We start from the raw sequence: 25150 nt of genomic DNA on the forward strand, positions 1-25150 counted from the left end.
ATCCTGGGTATGAAAAGAAAATAATGAAAATATTAATAGTTAAACATAATTTACATTTGGCACTTCAAAGTTTGCAAAATATTTTTGTATTACTTCATCTCATTTCATTTTTGCAATAATTGATGTAAGGAAATATGTATTCAAATCATTCCCCTGGCATTCTTTAAATATATGAAAATGGGAAAGTCACATAACTTTTTCAATGACATAAGGAAATATTCTAAATTAATGACAATTGGCCAATCTGTGATGTTATAGAATATTTATAGAATGAGATTTTCTCACAGAGACATTTTCTGATATCTTGGCCAACATTTCTAAGATCATCTCCATCCCGTACAAATTCTTTTAACTTAGCAAGTATCAAGTAAGCTACCTTAGGTCCCACAACCAGTAAGTTTCATGTCAAGACTAGAACACAAATCATTTGGCTACAATAGCATAACAGAGTGGTTGGCATAACATAAGGATGTGCTAACTTATTTTTTTAGAATCATTCATTCATTCACTGACACCAATTCAGGTTTTATACTTCAACTTTCCCTTTAAAATGGTAATATGGAAGACCTAAAGTGAACATATTTTCCCATGTTATCAATGAATGAGGCTAAAATCTAAATACAAAATAGCTATAACTTTTTTATGAGTATTTGATGTTAAGTTAGTTCAAATGAGTACAATCCTTTTTATGATCTAAATAAAACATTTCCACAAGAGATCCCTCAGTCTTTCTCCTCTCCATCTTAAAATTTCTCCATATAATTTCCTTTTACTTTCTTATTTGTGAATAGGCATTCCTACTGCTTGATAAACTTAATATCTCACTCACTTTTCTTGACTCAATTCTTTTCCTGGACTTTGCCCCAGAAATTATTCCTATTCCTATCAATTGGTCCCTCTCCATAGACTCCTTTTTCCTTACACATTTATTCAAGGCTTTCTTTTTCTAAAAGAAAACTTCTCTTCTCATCACACTATCATCCCTTCATCTCTTTTCTTTTATAGCTACATTTCTAGAAGAGCTACCTTTTTCAGTTTACTCATCATTCACTCATTCTGTACTTCTTTTAAATCTGGTTTCTGTCTTTATTCTATTAAAGCTTTGCTCTTCCTTCCATATGCTATAGCATACACAATTTTTATTTACCTTTCAGTGTAAGATCCAGAGATTCTTGCCTATTTGGACCAAGCCACTAAACTGGCAATTCCACCTTTGTAAACAAAGAAACTATTTTAAACACATTTCCAATAATATCATAGTGATCTGAGACATCACCAAGAACATTTCTCTCTGTCTCACATCATCTCCATGACTTCAATAGGGATGCAAATTACTTTAATAAAGTTTGTTTACATAACTATCTTTCTTCTTAAATGATACTTAATCTATAGAATAGGAAAAAGCTTTGGATTCTTATAATTTAAATATAAAAATATTTCAAGATATTGCCAGACATAAGAGAATGTTGTCACTTGTACCTGAATGCCAGGACATTAAATAGAGAAGAGATCTGCATTATTTTTTTTCCTATATGACCTAAGTGTTTTCTTTACCCTAAATATTTACTCCAGTATGTAGATCCTGGAAAGTTCAACCATTGGCTCTAGATGCTGTCTTAACTACCCTTCTCCACTGCACTGCATTGAACCCTGGTGTTCCTTAGGGACATTTTGTATTCCCTGAAGCAATTTAAAATTGAATGTAGAAACTCTCTGGAAGTTAACAACTTTAGGGTGCTTTATGGATAATGTCATAAGTCTAATTACACAAAATTTATCATGCTGCTTTAATTGATGGCACATTAAATAATGTGCAAAATACTATAGCAATGGGGCCAACAAAATTATTTGGATGATCAAGTCCAATTCCCCTAATTTCTTTGACTTTTATAAGAAGAGAGTGCTGCATTTTTCTCCTCCAAGACATCCATCACCTTGGTGCAGGCTGTCATTACCTCATTCTAGATTATAACATTGGTCTGCTGTTGTTTTCTCAACCTTGAATCTTTCATCATTCCAATCACTCTTCAGTCAGTTATCAAAGCAATCTTCCTAAAATTCAGATCTGCTCATATAATTTTTCTCTTCACTTAACTCCAGGATGAAATGTAAAACTTCCCCGTATGGCTTTTAAAGCCCTGCACAATCTGATCCCTTCCTACACTTCACATCTTATTACACGTTACTCTTCCTCCATATACTCTGCAGTTCAATGACACTGACCTCTTTGTTCTTCTCACAAGATACTATCTTCTGACTGAGTATTTTCTCCAGCTATCTGTCATGCCTGGAATAATCTTTCTAATATTCACCAACTAGTTTCTTAGTTTTCCTATTTTCTTTAATCATTTATCTCCTGTATTAGAAGCAATACTGTATATTGGTTCCAAGACAAGAGAGCTATATGAACTGGGGCTAGGGGTTAAGTGTCTTACTCAGGATCACACAGTACCTGAGGTCAAATTTGAACCTACTATCCAAAAAGGACCTACTATTTCTAGGCCTGCCTCTTAAACCACTTAGCCACCTTTCTTATTTTTCATCAAGTCTCAGCTATAGTTCTGCATTCTTTAATTAGCCTTTCTCATTCCTTCCTTATTCTAGTTATCCCTCAATTTATCCCACATATATTGTGCTTGTACATATTTGTTTTTACCCTCCCCTACCATTACACTGAGTGAGTAGAGATTGTTTTTTTTTGCTGTTGTATCCTCAATGCTTAGCACAGTGGCTGGTACATAGTAGACACTTAAGAGAAATGTCTAATGACCAGCACATAGAGAGCATTCGAAATCTGAATTGTCATCATCTATACATATCGGTCCATTGCCAGCATATAGAAGGAAGTCAGGGGTGTATGGGGTGTTCAGGGAGGGATAGTATCTCTGGTATCGAGGGCCTGTTGTGCCCTTTGAGGGCAGCTCCCCAGCCTCTGACCCCCACCTGACACCCAGCTCTCGATTGTGACTCCTAGTAGCTGCTAGCATGTGGCAGCAGCCACACCCTGGGCAAAGGCTTCGACAGGCTGGCTAAACCTTGTGAGGGTAGCCATCGGCTCGTAGACCCCTGGTGAACTAAGGCTTTGTTCACCCAGCATGTGAAGACTGCTTCGGCTGAACAGATGGAAGAAACCAATAAGAAGGTTCAATGGCTGAGATGGCGACGCAGCAAAGCACTGTGGAGTGCTCAGGGCGTGTTGGAGCACAAAAGACAACACGGCCATCCAATGCAACTGACCTCTAGGTGTAACGACTTTTCGTGCCACTGGACCCAGGCTTCCAATGCCAAGAGAGTGGGACTGTCTCTGTGCATTGACTTTTCCACTTAAATCTCCTTCACGCACAAGTGTCTTTGTGCACACTCATCTATCATAGATGAAAACGCACAAAGACAATCATCATCCTCGGTTACTGAGAGACTACGACTATTACGAGTAGGAAGTCACATCAATATCTATCTTGGCATGAGTCCAATTCCTAGTCCAGTTTTAGCCTTTTGAAATCTTTGATCATGAGTGAGATTGACCCATAATTTTCCTATGGTGAAAATGGAATGATGTGAAGTTTATTATAGAATACTTAGATTGATTTAGGTTGCTTCCGATAAAATGACTAGCTCTGATGAGTGGTGACTACAAGATTCATGTCACCTTAAAGGGAGACAGAGTGGCTTTTTATTTGTTTTTCTTTTCTTTTTAAAAAACTCTTACTTTCTGTCCTAAAATAAATGCAAAGTATTGGATCCAAAGGCAGAAGTGTGGTGAAGGCTAGGTATTTGGGGTTAAGTGACTTGGCAAGGGTCACATTGATAAGGAGTGTTTGTGGCCATATTTGAATTCAGGACTTCCCATCTCCAGGCTTAACTCTCTATGTATTGAGTCATATAACTACTCCCAAATGGAGTTTTAAAAAATGTCTCAAGTCCCCAAACTTTCTTTCTCGTATTTTCCTTAGCATTTTTATCAAAGACTTTGATACTTTTCTCTGTGTGTAAATAACATAGAGTTGGGATGGAGAGTAATACACTGTTTTACAGAACTGATATTCAAAAAAATATTGGGATAATGTAATGGGTTTCTTATCAAATCTTATTTCTATGAATTTATTTTTGTTATAGTGGGCTGGTTCTGGGCTTGAATCAAAAACTTTGAGAATCTCACCCTTTTGGATACTGGAAGAACTATATGTAAAGGACAAAGAGGGAGGATTAATCCACAATTGGTGATTGTAATTAGGTTAATTGAGCCAGAAAAATCACAAACTCAAAGATCATAACTGAGATGATGAAGACTGTCTACTAAAGGGAAATGACATAGGATATCATCTGAAAAGCATTTTTATTTAATGAATCTTTATTTTTAATATATGAATTATTTTTATTTCTGGGTTTTGAATTGAGACTCAGATCTGTCCCTTGGACTCATTCCTTTCTTCCTAGGACATTCAAAGAATGTCCCACAATGGAATATCTTCCATTGCAGGGTGATAGAAAAGTGAGATTCTGAGTTCTTTCTTTTTTAAAATTTTTATTTTTAATTTCAAACATTGTTCCTTGGTTACAAAAATCATTTTATTTCCCTCCCTCCCCTTCCTAACCCCTCCCATAGTCGAAGCGCAGTTTGATTGGGTATCACCTGTGTTCTTGATTAGAACCTCTTTCCATGTTGTTGGTATTTGCAATAGGATGTTCATTTGGAGTCTATTTCCCCATTCATATCTCCTTTGACCCATATCATTAAGCAGTAGTTTTTCTTTAGTGTTTTTACTCCCACAGTTTTTCCTCTGGATGTGGATAGTGTTTTTTTCTCCTGTAGCCCTCTAGGTTGTTCAGGGTCATTGCATTACCACCAGTGGAGGAGTCCATTACCTTTGATTGTACCACAATGTATCAGTCTCTGTGTATAATGTTCTCCTGGTTCTGCTTCTCTCACTCTGCATCACTTCCTGGAGGTTGTTCCAGTTTCCATGGAATTCCTCCACTTTATCATTCCTTTGAGTACAATAGTATTCCATCACCAACATATACCACAATTTGTTCAGCCATTCCCCAACTGAAGGGCATCCCCTCATTTTCCAATTTTTTGCCAACACAAAGAGTGCAGCTATGAATATACATAATTTTTTCCTTATGATCTCTTTGGGGTACAAACCCAGCAGTGCTATGGCTGGATCAAAGGGAAGACAGTCTTTTATTGTCCTTTGGGGATAGTTCCAGATTACTGTCCAGAAAGGTTGGATCAATTCACAACTCCACCAGCAATGAATTAATGTCCCCACTTTGCCACATCCCCTCCAGTATTCATTACTTTCCATAGCTGTCATGTTAGTCACTCTGCTAGGTGTGAGGTGATACCTCAGAGTTGTTTTGATTTGCATCTCTCTGATTATAAGAGATGTAGAACACTTTTTCATGTGCTTATTAATAGTCTTGATTTCTTTAACTGAAAATTGCCTATTCATGTCCCTTGCCCATTTTTCAATTGGAGAATGGCTTGATTTTCTGTACAATTGGTTTAGCTCTTTATAAATTTGAGTAATTAGACCTTTGTTGGAGTTTTTTGTTATGAAGATTGTTTCCCAGTTTATTTCCCTTCTGATAATGGTTACATTGGTTTTGCTTATACAGAAACTTTTTAATTTGATGTAGTCAAAATTATTTATTTTACATTTTGTGACTTTTCTAAGTCTTGCTTGGTTTTAAAATTATTCCTTTCCCAAAGGTCTGAAATATATACTATTCTGTGTTCACCTAATTTACTTATAGTTTCCTTCTTTATGTTCAGGTCATTCACCCATTCTGAGTTTATCTTGGTGTAGGGTGTGAGGTGTTGGTCCAAGCCTAATATCTCCCACAATAACTTCCAATTTTCCCAGCAATTTTTATCAAATAGTGGATTTTTGTCCCAAAAGCTGGGGTCTTTAGATTTGTCGTAGACTGTCTTGCTGAAGTCCTTTACCCCAAGTCTATTCCACTGATCCTCCTTTCTGTCTCTTAGCAAGTACCAACTTGTTTTGATGACCACTGCTTTATAGTATAGTTTGAGATCAGGGATTGCAAGTCATTCCTCCTTTGCATTGTTTTTTCATTATTTCCCTGGATATCCTTGATCTTTTGTTCTTCCAAATGAACTTTGTTATGATTTTTTCTAATTCCATAAAGAATTTTTTGAAAGATCAATGGGTATGGCACTAAATAAATAGATAAATTTGGGTAGGATGGTCATTTGAGTTCTGTCTTTCTTGGTAAACAGGAACCAATTTAGGTCATGTATGTCTATAAGCAGTATAACTGAGTCCTTGAATCTTGCATGGAGATGTATTGAACAAAGTCATTCCTATACAGAAATAACTTGATATCTTTTCTGTATTAAAAAAAAGATAAAAGGGGGAAGTCTTATATGCTATGGGAAGCTTGGACTTTCAATATGGAGAGGGGAAAAGAGAGGAGAACCCCATTTTCAAAGTGGGGTTCAGGGGAGACAGCAGATGTAACAGGTTGGCTCAGAGAGAAGAGAGGTTGTTTGAAGATTTAACCCATATGCCTTCCCACTTTAGCTAAAGCTGCTCTCCCCAATTCACTCTTGTCCCTCTTTGCTCCCATCTACTACTCGAGACCAAAAGGTCTCCCCTTGATCTGTTCACTCACACTCAGCTTGGGGAACAGAAGACTTTTAATGTTAACTCAATCAGGCAATACAAAAGGAAATTACAGGAAGGGACGAATGGGAAAAGGAAAGTGGGGAGGTGTACCTGCCTCTATCTAAACCCTTTCCCCTCCCTCATAGAGTTTGGGGGGAACTCAGGTCTTGGCAGCCTGAGCCTCCTGAGAGAAAGTCATGTTGACTCAGCCCTGGGCAACAGGAGCTGAGGTAAAGTCTGCTCAAGTTTTTCTTCAGAAATCCCTTCAATTAGGAAGTTTTGGCAGGAAAGATTTCCAGTCACCAGCAGGAAAAATGAGTAACCCTCAGGAGAAGGTCTTTTCCCCAACTTCTCTCTTTGGCTTCTCAAGACCAAGAAATCTCACTGCTTTCCCAGTCCAAGTCTTCTCCTCCTCTCTAGGGACAGGGTTCCTGCCCCATTGAGGTGATAAATTTTACATACCCTTCAGCCTGGCACTTTTCTCCAGTGCCAGCCTCTGTCACAAATTCTCCATTTCTTGTTGTTTGCATGGTGCCATCCTGGCCCACATCAATTACTTATCTTCTATGTCTATCCCAATCTATCTATGCTTCTTATTGTTCCCATCTAACCTCCCCCTCCCCCCAAAATAAATCTTATCCTAATCTATTTGCTAATCTCAGTTCCTATCTTATGCTAAGTCTGAGTTGTGGGAAGAGGGATAGGATCATGTACCAACAACATTTTTACAATTTGACAATTCCTTAATATAAAAGTCATTCTTATTGCAATCAATATAAAATTAAAACTTAAGTAAAATCAAACTATCCTATGACTTATATAATTCTAATTCCAATGTAATAATTAATAACATTTATAGGTATATATGTACACACACATATATATATATATATATTAACTGGTATCTAATGAAATCTGATTTATTCTGTCCCTTTATTACCTCTCTAGTTACAACATTGCTTTTTACACCCTAAACTACTCTGTCCCTGTCTATTAACGGTTAGTATTTTAACTCTCTTTTCTATATATATTACTGGATTAGATCAGTATTATTATTATATATATATATATATATATGAACATGTCTGCTATTTGTACACATTTACATATGCCATATGTTATTTAAATACACACACACACACACACACACACACACACACACACATATATATATATATATATATATATATATATATCCTCTGGTAATAGAGATTTATTTACAGATATACAATTTATGGGTTGTCCTTATTTACAGCACAGCCCTTAATGTCAATGTGAAATTTGTTCGTGTTCTAGATATGTCATGGTGGATGCATATTTATTCCAATGTGCATGTGAATGTACTTCCCTTTATGTGAAGTTAATGTTATCAGCAATTAATCTTGTGTGACCCATTTTCCTGAAGTTTATTCCCCATAATATCTTTGATTCAAAGTTCTTTCCAGTTGTCCGTGTATCTTCCTTCCTTTGGTATTTCTTGAAGTTTGTCACAGGTCTGCGGTGCCTTCTCCTTTACAGGATACATACTTTCCTGTTGTCTCATCTTGAAAGATGATTTCAGGTATCTGGAACTACAGGATCATGAGTATGTGTAAGATAAATGTGTGCATGCATTTAACAGTGAATATGTTGATGCATATGAGTGAAACTATACAGGATATTTGTGCCATCCTCATGTGTGCAAGTGAGATTCTTTTTCATGTAAATGAATGTAGGTATCTTTCTTAATGTCTGATTGTAAAGCGATTATTTTATTCCTATGTGGTTGATTGTAGAGGTTAATGATATTTTAGTCTAGGCTTGAGATTGAATTTCCTATATAGGTTTAATCATTTTAAGAGATTCTAAGTCCACCAAAATAAACTCCCAGGTTCCAAAAGGAACTGCTTCTCCTGTGTTTTACAGGCTATTATACTATCTGTCTTGGGCATTATTCTATTTCGGTTTCACTGTCTCTGTTCAGTATCTCTATTTCTTCTTGTGCGATTTTGTTGGATTCATGGGCTCTATGTTTATTTATCAAGGTTTTTTTCTTGGGGAATTTGTGTTTGAACAGATTCTTGGGCATCCATTAAGTTGTCTTTTGGTGTGTTATCATGGGCATAGTGAGGTTTAACATGAGATGCGTGAAACTGTTAGTTCATATCTCCATGGGATGACCTCCCTCTCTCCTTCCCCCTGGAAAGATTTATTTTAAAGGTGGAAGATGAGGGATATTGGCAATCTGTTTTGGTGCTTATGGTTTCAGATTCTTGGTTTCATGTAATAATTTTTGTTTGTGTAAGATGCTACGATAGTATCATGGATGCTTTTCATCTACATTTACTGGGGTTTGTGGACTTGTCTGTTTTTTTTTCCAGCCAGGGATTGTCACTATGGGATTAGGGGTTTTCCTATTTGATTAAAGTTTCTTTGTGGATCATGTGTCAGATCTTATAACTAGTATTGCTCTGAGTTCTTATAAGGTTTTGTGTTGTTTGCTACCCTATAGAACTCAAACCAGTCCTGGTACTATGTTCTCTATCATATTACTTCCTATTCAGTATCACTGTCCCCTAAGTCATATGTCTTACAAAATTCTTCATAACTATTGACTTTTGCAATATACAGTATTTCTTCTACAGATAAAAAGTTTCCTGTTTTCAATTGCTTCATTAGAATCAGAAAAGCTTGTTTGTTCTGAATTCAGGTGTTCACTATGCCAATTTGTGTTCCACTGTAATATTTATTGGGAAAGGAAATAGGAAGATTGGAAAACAGAGGATAAATGGGGAAGTTTGTATGGGGGTATGGAGGAGAGAGGGGAGTGTGCTAGGTGAGGAAGGGGAGGAAGATGCCCCCTGCTGAGAGGAAACAGCAGGGGTCCAATAAGGATGGTTTGTCTTTGAATGACTGAAACTGAAGTTCAGCTCCCTCTATGACCAGAAAAGATAGTCCACTTATCTGACTGCGAATTCAAGTAATATAAAGTTTAATAATCCAGTTGGAATTGGAGTTTTTTCTCAGCTTCAGACCTGAGGCCAGGCCCCAGAGGCTGGCTGAGAGTTTGTCCCACTCCCGTCTACTCTCGTTGTTCTAATTCAGAATCTCAGCAGTATACAGAAAGCGAACAAGAACAATTCTAACCTTTAGAAGCCTGTGTCTTTGTGCTGAACCAAGAAGTGCATGCCACTCCAGACTGGGCTGAACAAGCTCCACTCTCCTCCAACCCCAGGACACAAGACCTCTCCCGGGAGTAAGGAAGTGCTCCTCACAAGACCCAACTGCCATTCCCAGTTGGCCCCTTCCCCCACAAACTGTCAGTCTTGTTTCCTTTCCACACCACTCATCTAAATTTTTGTGAACTTTATCATAAAGCTTAAGGTACTCATAGGGTTCCTGTACATATTCACTTTTTTGTTCAATTATTATTGTACCATTTGGTACTGTATCATCTGGGTCTGAGTGTGACTCTTGGTCACTAATTTCTGAAATCTCTAGGGCTTTCATTCAGTGACCCATTGTAATTCTGTGTCAGGTATTATTAACCCAGGTTTGTGTCTTGGTCTGACCCTATTTCAGTGATTTCTATATTTCACAATTCTTTTTCTATCAGTTGCCCAGTGATATGCTCTAATTCTGTGTTCTGTGATGACAACTTTGATTCTTGTGGGTTTACTGCTTCATGCAGATCTGTTACTATGTTACTGGAGTGCACAGGTTCTACCATATCTTTTGGATCACATTCTTGTGTATCTACTCCCTCTTGTGAATCTGTTGACATAGAAGCCATTCCCTCTATGGATGTATCTTCTGGGAATGACTTCAGTAGAGATCCACTTTTCTCTAGTGCCAGCCTCTGTCACATCTCCTAAATGTTGAGATCATGAGATCAGTCATATTATTGGCTACTTTCCATCAGGGAATCAGTGAAAGAGAGAGAGAGAGAGAGAGAGAGAGAGAGAGAGAGAGAGAGAGAGAGAGAGAGAGAGAGAGAGAGAGAGAGAGAGAGAGAGAGAGAGAGAGAGAGAGAGAGAGAGAGAGAATGATGAATCATCTCTTCACTGGTCATTTGACCCATTAGAGATGTCTTGGGATGTGTAGGAAAGGTCTGAAAATGAACTTCCATGCTTGAATATAATGATGTGTAGAACTTCATGATCTTTGATCACCAAGAGATCACTAGTCTAATCAATAAATTGTTTTTATTACCTGGAAGCTAATCTCCTAGAATTCTTGTCACCCTATATAGCAAAGGCCAAGGAGTCTTTGTGTCTTTCCTCTTTTGACATAAGTTAATCATTCTTAGAAATTTTCCTCCATTCACTTCAAAGACAGGAGGCATATACTCCCTGGTATTTAATTTTTTAAACTTTCCCATCCTTATTTTTGCTACTTGACTACTAGGACAGGCAGTCTGATTTTGTGAATTGTAGTTTAACTCTTTTGATGGATATGACTAAGAGAAGCTAGTTAGAATTCTAACAGGGTATTAAAGTCATCTTCACACCCTAAAAACTTGGGCTGTGTTCTGGAAGACTTATCATCCTGGATGCATTTGAATCTGTATCTTCTAGCTTCCTTTAATAAAATCCTACTGCTCTGATTTGAGCAAAAAGTGATCTTTTTTTATCATGACATGACAACATATAATGTATGCTACCACATATACGTTATAGAGGTTAAAAACTGCAATGTACTGAGAGATATGAAGTGCTCATATGAGATACTGTATGTGTACATGCATATATACATATATATGTAGACACACATATGTGCAATATGATTACATTGCCATGAACGGTCCTTACTCTACTCTGCTGTTGTTGATCAATGGTTCTGTCATTCAATCTTATCTTGCCCTTCATGACCCAATAGACCAACTGTCCATGGGGTTTTCTTGATAAAGGCACTGAAGTGATTCACCATTTCCCTCCAGGTTTAAATAGACAATGGCTTACCCAAGGTTTTACATTTTGTAAGTAGGTGAGGTCTGGTCCAGGACTCTATCCACTTCCCCACTTTGCAACTTTCCACTAATAGGTAGTGGTCTCTAAATGATGAATTTGTCAGTTTCTAATAACTCCCCCCAATTAAAAAACAGAATTAAAAATTTCAGAAGCATACAAGCAAGGTAACTAAAAGACCTTTTATTCATATATGTTATATACTTTAATGGACACATTACCTTCCCCATAGAACATGGATACCTTGCAATGAGGGTTTTCTTCTTATTTTAATATTCTAGTCCCTAACCTAATGTCCAGTCCATAGCAGACACTTAATAAAGATTGCAGGTGGGCTGATCAATGGCATTTGTCTGGGTCCATGGCTGAATGGACACAGATAACTGATGAAAATACACCAACTGATGAAAATATCATATTGGGGTGATAAGGTGCAAGACAAAAATTGGCAACTGTCAATTCTACTTTATACTTTCCTAGCCTTGTTCTGGGTGAATCTCTTTCTTTTCCACCAGTATGGATCTTTTACTCTCAGGCATAGCTTATAGATTCCCCCTTAGATCTCTAGATTGGTTGCCTTTGGAAACATTTGTTTTGACCTTATCCTGCCTTGCTGTTGACCCACTGATATCTTTACTTAGACCACATTCTTTATCCTGGCCATAGGGTTAATTCTTTTTATAGGCTGTCTTTTGCTAACCTCAACCAGTCTCTTTCATTCTCTTTAAAAGGGCCAAGGACCTAATAGGAAAAATATGTTTATCCAATAATATAGTATTGAAAAGGAAACTCACAATCTCCAGAAGATATAATGGGGAAAATGGTTTTCATTTCATCCCACTTGGTACATTGTCTGGAGCAAAAAATTATGATAATATTATGAGTGATGTGTTAAGGGTGAAATTATGGTTGAGACTGATAAAATCAAAATTTAAGTGGTCGCCAAGGGAAATCCCAAATAATAAAATACCCAAGTCAGCTGCCAAATTTTATGGTGATTTTAATTGATAGTGGAGAAGATTAAGAAGAAAGAAGAAGAAGTAGGTATTTTCTCTCCCTCTCCCCTGCCTGATTAGTATCCAGCAGGGAGATCAGGAGGTAAGGGAGTAAGGGTTTGGAGTATGAAGGAGGAAGGGATCAGCTTGACCAAAAAAGGGGCTCTGCTAAGATGCCTGAACCTGAAATCAGCTCCAGGGCAAAACTCACCACCAAACACTACAAGATGTTTGAATGCTTAGCAGGCTTCCAGCCAGAGTCCTCTCTCTGGGGAAGAGAGAGAGAGGCAGCCCATGACGTGCTTTATATGGACATTTTTACGTCACTTTTCTGCATCTCATCTGTACCAATGAGGACTTAGCTTGACTTAGGACAGCCCAGAGGTCTGTCCTTTTTGTGCACATGTCTGTTGAAGGCCATCTCCTCAGATAATTAAATTTTGAGTTTGATGCAGATCTTTTCAAAATCTTGTTAAACTGAGTAGGGTGGAGAATGTGGTTTACCAAGACATGATTCTGTTATTCCAAGTATCTCCAGTGTAATTGATCAGGAAATAGCTAAATCAGATCTTCTAAAGAATGGTATGATTAGGGTGAAATAGTTTTAAAATTCAAAATACCCCGCTGAGGCCCAAGGAAGACTAGTCTCTCTAATTGGTCTTGTAAACATACTATGAAATTACAGTAGTTAGAGATAAGGGGGGAATAGGAGAGAGAGAGAGACAACAAAACCAATATTTTGCTGGGCACATCGACAAAAGCCAATTTGGGGGCAGTCCCCTTTGGCAGAAGAGTGTACATTCAAAATAAATTCAATCAGCCTTCAGTTCAATCAACCACACCCCAAGGTTCATTCTTGATCTTGATGTAATGTAGGTTTTCTGGCATCTTTCTGCAACAATTCACTCTCTGGATTTAGGAGTTCATGAGCTTGTTCCTTGAAGATCTTTCTTGAACAAAAAAAATTCAAAATCTTGGATTTTTATGAAAATATAATCTCCCCCCAAAGTGGGTGTTAAAAGAGCATCCAGTTCAGCTCAGGATGCATTGTTGAGTTATGTGGGTGTATGAGTCAGTTATTAAAAGAATTCAAAAACAATAAAAACAAAACAAACAAACAAAAACAAAAAAGTATATAAAGGGAAAATATGGAAGAAAGTTAAACTTTTGGTAGAAAGGGATAAAAACTCAAAATCGGAATCAAAATACCAAAATCTATGTATATAAAATGTTGAGTAAACAAGAATAAATTCACAATAGGCCCTTGTTCAGATCCAATTTAAAGTAATTACAATCCAACAAGTCTGTAGGACAGAATGCAATAATATTTCACTTACTCATTTGCAGCCAAGACTACAGGAAGTTGCCATACTATAAGAAGGAAAGGAACTAGAATTCTATTTTGATAGGGAAGCATCATTCCCAGGTCTGACTTTTTTCATTCTCAGGTATAGAGGGAGCCAGCATGATAGTCAAATTTTGGTACTTGTATGAATAGTTCACAAAGGGTGTAGATAACAAGGAAGTCCTATGACTTAACGTATGTGAAGCATCGCAACCTCGAGGCCACATTAATATTTCCTGTGTGCTCTTTTGGCACTATTCAGGTTAAGTCTATGCTCCTTGTTTTTATCCCATTTCCAGCAATCAGACACAAACATCAATCATAGTCCCATAACAATTTATCAATAAATGGCAGGTTACAACAGTTTAAAGCTTTGGGTATGTATTGATAATATAGCAAGTATATGTATTAAACTTATATTACTGCAGAGAGAGAAAAAACATTTAATTGTATGTACCTTTAGTACAAGAAATGAGGAAAAGGGGGGGAAATCAAATATTCAAAAGAAAAGCAATAATAAAAAATAAGGGAAGAAGAAGAAAAAATCAGGAATTCTGTGTTTTTGAAAAACAGCATCCACTTGTCAATGGATTATTATCTTCAATTCATGTGATAGGATACAGTCAATCAGCCTCAACAGAAGATGCTCTCTTTACATGTGAACAATGAATTCAAGAGTCCTCTCCAACCATTAAAGATATTGGAGTAGTTAACAATATTTGGAATGGTCCCTCCCAGGAAGAATAAGTTGCTCCAGTACACTGAAAATTCTTAATATACACCTTGTCTCCTGTGTTCAGGTCATGAAGTGAAAAGTCTAGTGGTCTGGCACTGGGAAATAGCATGGCATTGGTGTACTACTGAATCAGAGCAGGTCTCCAAAAAGGCTTTAAATATGGGCAAGAAAACATCGAATTTGGAAAGAGGCAGGTAGGAAAGCTAAGGAATCATTCTTTTAAATCTCTGAACTGTTTTTTTTCTTCTGCAAAAGTTCAGGCATCATGGGAAATATGTCATCAGAAATTCACATAAAAATTATACGGTGATGGTTCAGCTCTAGGACTTTTGTTATTCTTATATTTTAAGCTCTTTTCTTAAAAACATAAAAATAGACAAAACTGAAGACATCCAAATAAAACAACTCAACTTCCACCTTGCTCATGTCAGAGTCAAGGTTGGAAGGGGAATAGTTACCAGCCTAGAGCATCTCATAGGCCCCTCACAAATATAAGTCTTTTTAACACATTTCTCATAGCTCTATTCACTTCCTTGTTCCTTAGAGTATAGATGATGGGGTTCAGCATGGGGGTCACCAATGAATAGAACAATGTTATAAATTTGTCTGCAATTGAATTTTTGGACCTGGGCTTCATATACATGAAGAGAATTGTCCCATAAAACACAGTCACCACAGTCAAATGTGATGAACAAGTAGAAAAGGCTTTTTTCCTCCCTTCTGCAGAATTAATTCTCAGGATTGCAGAGAGAATAAAAATATAGGAGGTAATAATTAAAAGTAATGGGGAGAATACAAATGTTATGCTGTCTATTAACAAAATAATCTCATTCAAGGAAATGTCCACACAGACGAGCTTTAGGATTGCTAAAAGTTCACAAGCAAAATGATTAATTATGTTTTTCCCACAAAAGGGCAGCCCAATTATAAGAGCTGTTTCCATAGCTGAATCGAGAAAGCCTATCACCCAGGAAGTAACCACCAGTTGCACACAGAGTCTCTTATTCATGATTATAGGGTATCTGAGAGGATTACAGATGGCCACATACCTGTCATAGGCCATTGTAGCAAGAAGCACACATTCTGTAGCACCCATGGACAAGGTGATATACATTTGGATCATACATCCACAGAACGAGATGGTTTTGCTTTCTGATAAGAAGTTGGTCAACATTTTAGGGACAAAAAAAGATGTAAAACAGATATCTAAGAAGGAGAGATTACTGAGGAAAAAGTACATTGGTGTGTGAAGGTGACAATCTAGGATAGTCAGAACAATTATAATACTATTTCCCATTAGAATCACCAGGTACATTATTAGACATAAAATAAAGATGAGCATTTCAGTCTTTGGGTAATCTGAAAATCCCAGCAGAACAAACTCTTTCCTGGATGTCCAGTTGACTCCTTCCATTGTACTTTATTTTACCTGTTGCAATTCATAGAGAAAAGAACAGGTGCTTAGTGACTCCATGGTTAGACTTCATGCAGCAAGTGTTGTCATGGGCATTTCAGGAATGAGAATCATACCTTACAAAGAAGAGAACCTAGGAAATAGAGGCGTGTGGATGAAGAACAGTAAGAAGCTAGTTGGTCAGATTGTAGATATAGATCAATAAATAAATGTACATATTATACTCATATATTGAATGAAATTACAAATATTCAGAGACTCTACCCTGGTTTTGTACAAGTCACATATTGATTGGGGAAGAATAAAGCATATATTTGAATTAATATAATATATTTTTTACCTATGTATACTGAGGAGGAACCAACTTCCAGATCTATCCATAGTTGGGTTTGATTATTGTTGTGGATGTAGTGAGACCAATTGCTGGAGTGAAAGATTTCTGTGGACTTGACAAATAAACAATATTATCCTATTTATCCTTTTTAGCTTTATAATCTAATTAATTCATATTCTTTTAACTGAAATTATATAGTTAGGGTGTTGAGACAATAAAAATTAATTAAAGAATAGTTTCCTTTTCCTTTCTCCTTATTTCCTAGAATCAACAGAAAATCTTCTTTGTAATTTATTTCTAGCAAAAATCACTTTTTGCCAGGTTTAATGGACACAAATATTTCCATTTAAATTTCTAACCTTATAAGAACAAGCTTTTATCACAACACAAAAATGAGAGGCAATATTTCCATACTGAAGATTATTTTCCATTACAGATATTTGTGTAAAATCCTTAGGGTCGGGGTCTGGGTCCTTTCAACTTTTAACTCTTTGAATGCAGAGTATAATGACTTACATCATAGGAAATCCTTAATAAATGCTTGTTGAATTGAAGACAAACATTCTACCCAACACAACTTAACTTCTAATGCCCCCTTTCAGAGAAAGGAAGGGAATTGAGATAAGATATACAAATAATAGGCTCTTAGAAATTCCATATTTGTCAAATGTAAGAATCTTTTTTAAACCCTTACCTTCCATTTTCTAATTAATACTATGTAATGGTTCCAAGGTAGAAGAGAGGTAAGGACTAGGCATGGGGGTTAAATGACTTGCCCAGAGTCACACTGCTGGGAAGTGTCTGAGGCCAGATTTGAACCTAGAACTGTCTCTAAGACTGGCTCTCAATCCACTGAGTTACCCAGCTTCCCCCTGTAATAAGCTTTTAAAATCTTTTCCTTCCCTTGTTTTATCTTTATTTGTTATTTTTGACCACTTATTTCTTCTTCTAACTCTCCCATCTTTGCATCTCTGGCAAATTTCTTTTGGATGTCATACTACTTAATTGTGTACTTTTCAATTGCATTTTTTGAGTTAATCATCCCTCTCTCATTAACCAAATTATGATAGTCTTCAAAACTTTTTCTTTACTCTTGTCTTTTTAAATCCTCTTGCTAAACTCTCTCCCCGTGACCATTTTATCTATTTCCAAAAATTTCATGTCATACCTATGTTCCCTGCTCCATGTTTCTCTAATGCTAATGTTTCCCATATCTTTATCTCTTCGCTGGAATTCTCTGTGTGGTATGGACCAATGCATGAAAAGAAGCATTTCAAACATTGTGAATAACTCAACTTATTTCTTTTCCTTATCCTCTATGATTGTTGATTGCACTACGACCCTCCTAGTCAACCAGGTTCAGGGTCTCCTAAGTCAATTTTTAACTATTCTAAATCATTTGCTTATATCCCATCAGTTGCTAAGAGTTATTAACTTTGCATCAGTCACTTATCTATTCTCAACTTACATGTCTAGCCTACTAGTGGAGACCCTTATCATTTTTATGTATGGCTATTTTAGTAACTTTCTTAACTCATCATCCTGCCTTTTTTCCATCTTCTCCAATCCACCTTTCATGAAGTAACAAAATGTTTCCACTTGCTGAATTCTGACTCTATGATTTGGTTTAAAAAACTTCCCCTTTTCCTTTTAAATGAAACAATGGTCTATCCAGTCTGGCATTTGACACCCTCCACAACTGAGATGGCTAGATGATGAAATAGATAGAATGCCAGGCTTCCTGAGGTCAAATCTGACTTCTGACATTTAGTATCTGTTGTCATTTATCCCAATATGCCTTAGTTTCCTCACCTGTAAAACAATCTAGAGAAGCAAATGGCAAGTGACTACAGAATCTTTGTCAAGAAATCCCCAGAGTCAGGGCTCAAAGATTTGTGTAAGAGTGAAAAATGAGTGAACAAGATCAATTGGATTATGGTTTACTTTTTCTAATTTCACGTATCTCCTCTTTAAATAATCCATGGTTGAATCAAATTGGTTATTAGCAAATACCCAATCTCATTATTCCATTTCATAAGTGAATACACTAAAGAAAGACAATCCATCCATCAAACAGCATCTACCCTAAGCCATGCACCTTGCTATTCTTCGGCTGCATTCTTCCTCACTACTTGAAATGCTCTTCTTTTTCTCAGGTCTAATTCAGGTTCCAACTCTATGAAATAATCTGATAAAAATATTCTTTCCCTTTTCAAAAATTTCCAAAGTCTTTTGCTTCCATTTCATTCAATCTTACAATAATAAATTTCTCTGTATACCTGTTGTATAATCCCTAGTATAAGATCATAACTTTAAGCCTTCAGGAGACCTTACACATCATAGAGTCCTACTCCCTCATTTTAGAGATGAGGAAACAGAGATAGAGGAAGTAATTTACTAAGGATAGTAATGGTGTAACTAGGATTGGAATTTTTGTCCTTCAGTTACAAATAAGGCACTCTCTCCCCTTCATGTTAATTTGGAAATTCCTAGAAAACAGGACTTCTTCGACTTTTTCATCTTTATAACTCCTTAGTGTCATTTCTCACAACTCTCAGCAGCATTCTATATTTTCTTTTCATTTTCATCTGAAGAACCCCTTTGCTGCTGGTACAGCTTAGTTTAACCTATTATTAATCAAATTTCTATAATGCCAATAACCACAAAACTTCTTTCTTCAAAGGAATAATTTTATGCACAATTTTAATGGAAAAATAGAGATTTAAGATAATTCAGATATGGCAATTCAGATATCTTGATTGGGAAATTCTTTTAACTGTTATTTCTGCTAACTTGTGTACAGCAGATTATGCCACCTTCACTTTTATGTCTACATGTAGAATTTGCAATAGAAGTACATTGGGGATGACAACATCATGGGAATGAAGATCACATAGAACCACAATTCCAAAACCACAAATTCCAAGTAATTTAGCCCTTTCATTTCATAGATGAGTAAATTGAGACCTATGGAGGATACCTGACTTGGCCAAGTCAACTTAAGCCTAAGAGGCACTTAGAAATGAGGTTCTCTGACTCCAAAGCTAATATTCTTTTTACTATACTATTCCCACATTTTGAGTTTGAGAAAAGTATAGGACATTTTTGTGGGGAGTTTTAGCAGGCTTTTGATGAAATTCATAAGGCTTTCCTCATGTCATTACTTTTTATTTTCCATACTACAGAATTAAGATAAATAATGGTTACCCAAACCATACATTCAACTCAGTAGCTTAGTGATCAATAAGACTGAATACAATGGTAATAAAATTTTGTATCTTTGTAAGCAATCTCCCTTGCTTGCATATTAACTGCTTCTTTCTCCCTCCAGAGACTACTTTGGCATATCAGAAACTCATAATAATCTGAGTCTGTAATGAAAATGTAAAAATTTTATAGATAATTTATTTCACATTGCTGGGCATTAAAAACCACACTCAAGGTGATCAGAGAATCTAAAAGCTTCTATTTACCTTTAGGCATGGTTATTTTCTTCTTTTTTTCTGCTGATGACTTGATTTCTAAAGCATCTTAGCCCAGGTATGTGAGAATCCTAACAGACTGCTGATTCTCTACCTGGAATGTTTCATGAAGTGATCAAATGTAAGATGCTCAGGAATTTCAGTAGCAATGACATAATCTATTTGTGTGAAGATTCTCCATTTGCAAGGAAGAGAAAGAAACAACCCCGTCAGACCCAGATTAAATTTTATGACATGGTAAATAAGTCATGCATCAACCTATTTGGCCAAACTCCTAGAAACTTCATCTGTGTTCTTCTAGTTCTTCCACGGTCCTAAAACTGGGACTAATCTCTGGAGGAGCAGAGCTGCTATGAGAAAATAATTTAACACTTCCTTTTCAGGAGCTCCTCTATCCCTTAGACAATTTCAACTTGTGACTTAGGAATTTCCATATGCCCTGAGGAATATTTCCCCTAACTTTTGCACATTACACACATCCAATTATCTTAACTTGATTTTTGTTTTCTTGTTTTGTTTTTCATCAACAATCATTCCCAGTTCTGGCTTTTTTGGAAATATTTCATTGGACTCTGAGGCTCTTTCCTTATAGAACACTTCTGAAATGTGTCAGAAACCTGAGATATTAAGAACTATTTTGGTATTACAAATATTACCTATCTTTAGACTAAAAGACTTGTGTAGAGCTATATATTACTCTAAACTTGGACAGAAAAAAGAAAGTCCAGGTCTGTGAAAATGAAACTGAAAATCTGGAAATGCTGGATTTTTGTTCTGAGGCTATGTGGCAAACAGAATGCAGTATAGAAATTCCCTGTCAGAACTTTTTTCACCAACTTGAAGCAGGAGAAAATGACTTGAGGCCCAGAGAATGTAAATGAATATCCCAGTATCACAAATAACATGTGGGCCAAAAGTGAGATTTAGATACAGGCCTTTTAGTCTCTGAGGCCAGCTCCTGATCCTTTATACAACATTGATTATCATAAACAGTCTTGATGATGCCCACATGAATATCTCCAGGGTGGCCTACTGATCAGGGTTGTAATCAACAGAATTTGCATTGCCTTTGGAATGCCAGGATCTGCATTTGGATCACCTCTCCCACTTGCTGCCTGCATAACCCTGGGCAGGTCTTCACTTCTCTGAGCCTTGAAATTGTATCTATAAAATCAAAAGATCAGACTAGATAGTTCTGTAGTTCTTTACTGAATTTCTATGATCCTTTGCTCTCTCTAACCATTAAGAACATTTGTCAGAGCCCTAGTCAAATCCAAATGTAGACAAGAGGCAAAGAAACATGCTATTGTATAATTCACATTGGTTAGCAAATACAAAGTTCAATAGAAGCTCCAATATAGAAAGCACAACACATCCTCACATCACTGAACACTAATTACGTACACATTTATATCAATTCAGTATTGAAGAAATTGGATGCTTTACCAGGAATGCTTTTTAGTTCACTCTACTCTTTCTTGTGTTACAGAATTTAGTCAGAGTATCTGTCTGTGGGAGTCGGAGTCAAGATGGAGGCCTAGAAGGAGCAGAAGTTCAGACCTCTGAATACCCTTCCTAACCGATCATAGACTGAATGCTCCCAAGGGCCTGAAAAACAAACTTAACAAAAAGACAGAGCAAAGGAAGCATCCTGCTGGACTTAATTCAAAAGGAACTCCCCCCAAAAAGCCGGAATCCGAGAACACTCGGGTTTAAGGGGAAGACAGAAGGTAGGTCCCAGGACCCATCCCCCCTCCCATCCAGAGCGCCGAGACTACCAGACTGCAGTGGCAGCAGGAACTTCTGGATGGGCAAAAGTACTGGACTAGAGGGCTTACATTGCAACCAGGGCTGTGATAAGTTCAGAGCATCCAACACATATGGCTGGGAAGGAGCTAGAGAGGGAGCATAAACCTGGCAGCCTGGCCAGAGCTGTGGGAATCCTCCATATTTGCTCCAGCCTTCCAGGAAGTTTTGCACTCAGAGCACACCCAGCTGAACCAAGCTGAAATTAATCCCATCAAAAGTCTACTGAACTCAGGGAAGCACAGGCACCACACCCATCCTTATTGACTGTTGGACTTTAATCCAATCAAAAGCCTCCAGAGGAAACGGAAGCTCAAACCCCAACAAACCTCCACCAGAGACTACACCAAGTGATCTCCTGTTAAAGCTCCAAGAGGGGAGACTGACAGAAGCCCCCAAACCAAAAAAAAAAATGAGAGGAGCAAGAGCACAGACAAATACTGGGAGTAAAGAAGGGTTGAATTTGAGTAAACAACAGAAAAAGAAGAAATGATCTACAATAAACAGCTTCTACTCAGCAAATGGAACAGAGGGGGAGAGATCCCAATATTATACAAACTATTTGACATAATAAGCCAAGAAGGGGTTCTACCAAATTCTTTTTACGACACAAACATGGTACTGATCCCAAAGCCAGGCAGATTAAAATTAAAAAAAAAAACTATTGGCCAATCTCCCTAATGAATATAGATGCAAAAATCTTAAATAGGATACTAGCAAAATAAAGCTTCCTCAGAGGGGAGAGAGAAGCTTTAAGGTAGGAAGATAGAGAAAGGATAGAAGTTTTAGATACCACGAGGGGGATGATGGAGTCGAATTAGAGATATGAAGTGGCAGGAATGAGTCTTTATTAATTACCAATGAGCCACAGCCAAGCTCTGATCAAAGGACCATTCTGAAGGCTTTTACCAGTCCAGAGATCCCATTTAATACCACACAGGTCAGAGAGATGGTAGAGAAAGATTAGAGATGGAGCATGGCCCAAGGCCAAGCCCCAGTGAGGACAGGCATCAGTGCAAGCTGGAAGGGAGGAAGAGCAGAAGAGAGAGAGGTGGAGCTGGCTGGGCCCTATTTATATGCAAATATACACAGTACATAGGGATGATTACCATTGGTTAATGACAAGGTATAGGTGTGGTTTCTCTTAACCAGGTGAGCACAAAGAAACCTGTGTTCCCCACCTAACCTGGGGGAAGCTGGGGTCAAGGGTCAGAGGCTTTCCCAGCCACGTGCAATACTGAGCATGCTCAAGACTGAGCATGCTCTCTTCTAAAGCAATCTGTACATACCAATTGTTTCCCTTGCCCATAGCTAGGGGTGGACTGCTACACAAAAAGAATCCAGCAAGTGATTAGGAGGGTCATTCACCATGATCAAGTAGTATTTATACCAGGAATGCAGGGCTGGTTCAATATTAGGAAAACCATCCACATAATTGAACATATTAACAAGCAAACTGACAAAAATCACACGATTATCTCAATAGATGCAGAAAAAAACCTTTGATAAAATACAACACCCATTCCTATTGAAAACACTAGAAATTATAGGAATAGGAGGGTCTTTCCTAAAAATAATAAACAGTATTGTAACATTTAAAATAGTTAAAGGCCATAAACAGTGAGAGTTAAATAGTGGAAGATATAAATTATGATAGATATAAGAGTGGGTGAGTAAATTGTGACCTCAGAAAATATGTTTCATTACAGTGTCTTGGTTTTAAATCAAATATAAGGTGGTTGCCAGGGAAATATTCCCAATTATGAATATACTCAAGTCATCTGGGTTTTATAGAGAATTTAATTAATAATACAATGAGGAATTAAAGAGAGAAAAAGGAAATAAGTATGAAGGGCCTTAAGCCAACATGGCCTAGACCTGAGTCTTAAGAGAGAGATCAGTCAGTCAGTCTTTTATCACTCACCACAAGGTCTGTCTAAGGAAGGATTCTAGTGACAGAGTCTCCTCAGAGAGAGTTCCAGGCAGAGTCCTCCTCAAAGAGCCCTCCATCCAGAGACTGTTTCAAAGGGGCCTCTCTCAAGATCCTCCAGAGGGACAGAGTCCCCTCAGAGGAGCTCCAGTGAGACCTCCTTAGATATTGTCCTCCAAGAGCTTCCCTTCTCCAGAGCATCTCTTAAGAGATTCTCCTCAAGTGATCTCTCTAAGAGATTTCTGCTTTTTCTTATATAGGATTTTTTCTCCTATGTCACCTCCCCTAAGTCCTTACATCTACCAACCACAGTAGACTTTTTTCCAAAGGACAACCCATTCTGAATTCACTGCCGGGTCGACTAATCCCTTTAGTAAGTTTGAACCAGAAAAAACTTCTGAATAAATTTTCACCTCTTTGCTCCTGGCAAGTTTACAAGTTGCCTGACCTTTAATAGGTACTTAGCACCCCTTTGTATTACTTCTAAAAATAGGCATGGCGTAAAGAACTTTTTGCCTCATTATAAGTATGGGTTAAAGTACTTTCATTGTTTAGCAAGGAGTTTTTTCCCTTAAAGCAGTCTTAAGTACGGGTGGAGTAGGGGTCCTCCCATTTCTGATCCAAGTAGAGTTCTCACTGTCAAAATGGGGAATGTTCCCAGTAGGGAATTGTTCCAATGGAGAATTCCCCAATGTGGAAATTTTTAACATTCACAAGTCTGAGAAACTTCAAGATTTACAGTATATATTCAAAACCATCAGCAAATATCATATGCAATGGGGATAAACTTGAAGCCTTCCCAATAAAATCAGGAGTAAAACAAGGATTCCCATTATCACCTTTATGGATTACCCACATTAATCATGCCGCCATCACCCTTGAAGATGAGCAACATCGATGTCTTGCTGCTGCATGTGAACATCAACACCAGGCCACAACCTCACCTCCTGTAACAACTGGTGTTCCATGCCCCATGTGCCACAAATTTTGCACCTCAGTCTTTGGACTTTATAGCCACAGGAGGGTATATCAATAGATGAGAATGCACAAAGACAATCGTTATTCTCGACTTCCGAGAGACTACTACTATTTAATATTGTACTAGAAACACTAGCAGTAGCAATTAGAGAAGAAACAGTAATTGAAGGTATTAAAATTGGCAATGAGGAGACCAAGATGTCACTCTTTGCGGGTGATATGATGATTTCTTTAAAGAATCGTAGAGAATCAAGCAAAAAGCTAGTTGAAATAATCAACAACTTTAGCAAAGTTGCAGGATACAAAATAAACCCGCATAAGTCATCAGTATTTCTATATATTTCCAACACAGCTCAGCAGCAAGAATTAGAAAGAGAAATCCCATTCAAAATCGCCTTAGACAAAATAAAATGTTTAGGAATCTATCTACTGAGACAAACACAGGATCTATATGAACACAATTATAGAACACTCTCCACACAACTAAAACTAGACTTGAGCAACTGGAAAACCATTAACTGCCCATGGGTAGGATGAGCCAATATA

The 25150-nt window shown here is 37.3% G+C and overlaps 1 protein-coding gene across 1 annotated transcript; it reads right to left on the reverse strand.

Moving 5' to 3' along the window:
• Positions 1-15132: 15132 nt before the first annotated feature.
• On the reverse strand, positions 15133-16074 carry LOC100616763 (olfactory receptor 13C9-like). The gene has a single exon (XM_003341680.2). It carries the CDS (start codon positions 16072-16074, stop codon positions 15133-15135), a length of 942 nt encoding a protein of 313 aa, XP_003341728.1.
• Positions 16075-25150: the final 9076 nt, after the last annotated feature.

Source organism: Monodelphis domestica, chromosome 7 (assembly GCF_027887165.1).
Source record: "Monodelphis domestica isolate mMonDom1 chromosome 7, mMonDom1.pri, whole genome shotgun sequence".
NCBI lineage: Eukaryota > Metazoa > Chordata > Mammalia > Didelphimorphia > Didelphidae > Monodelphis > Monodelphis domestica.

Excerpts from the sequence above, each read along its gene's own strand:
- LOC100616763 (XM_003341680.2), bottom strand. The coding sequence starts at position 16,074 with ATGGAAGGAGTCAACTGGACATCCAGGAAAGAGTTTGTTCTGCTGGGA.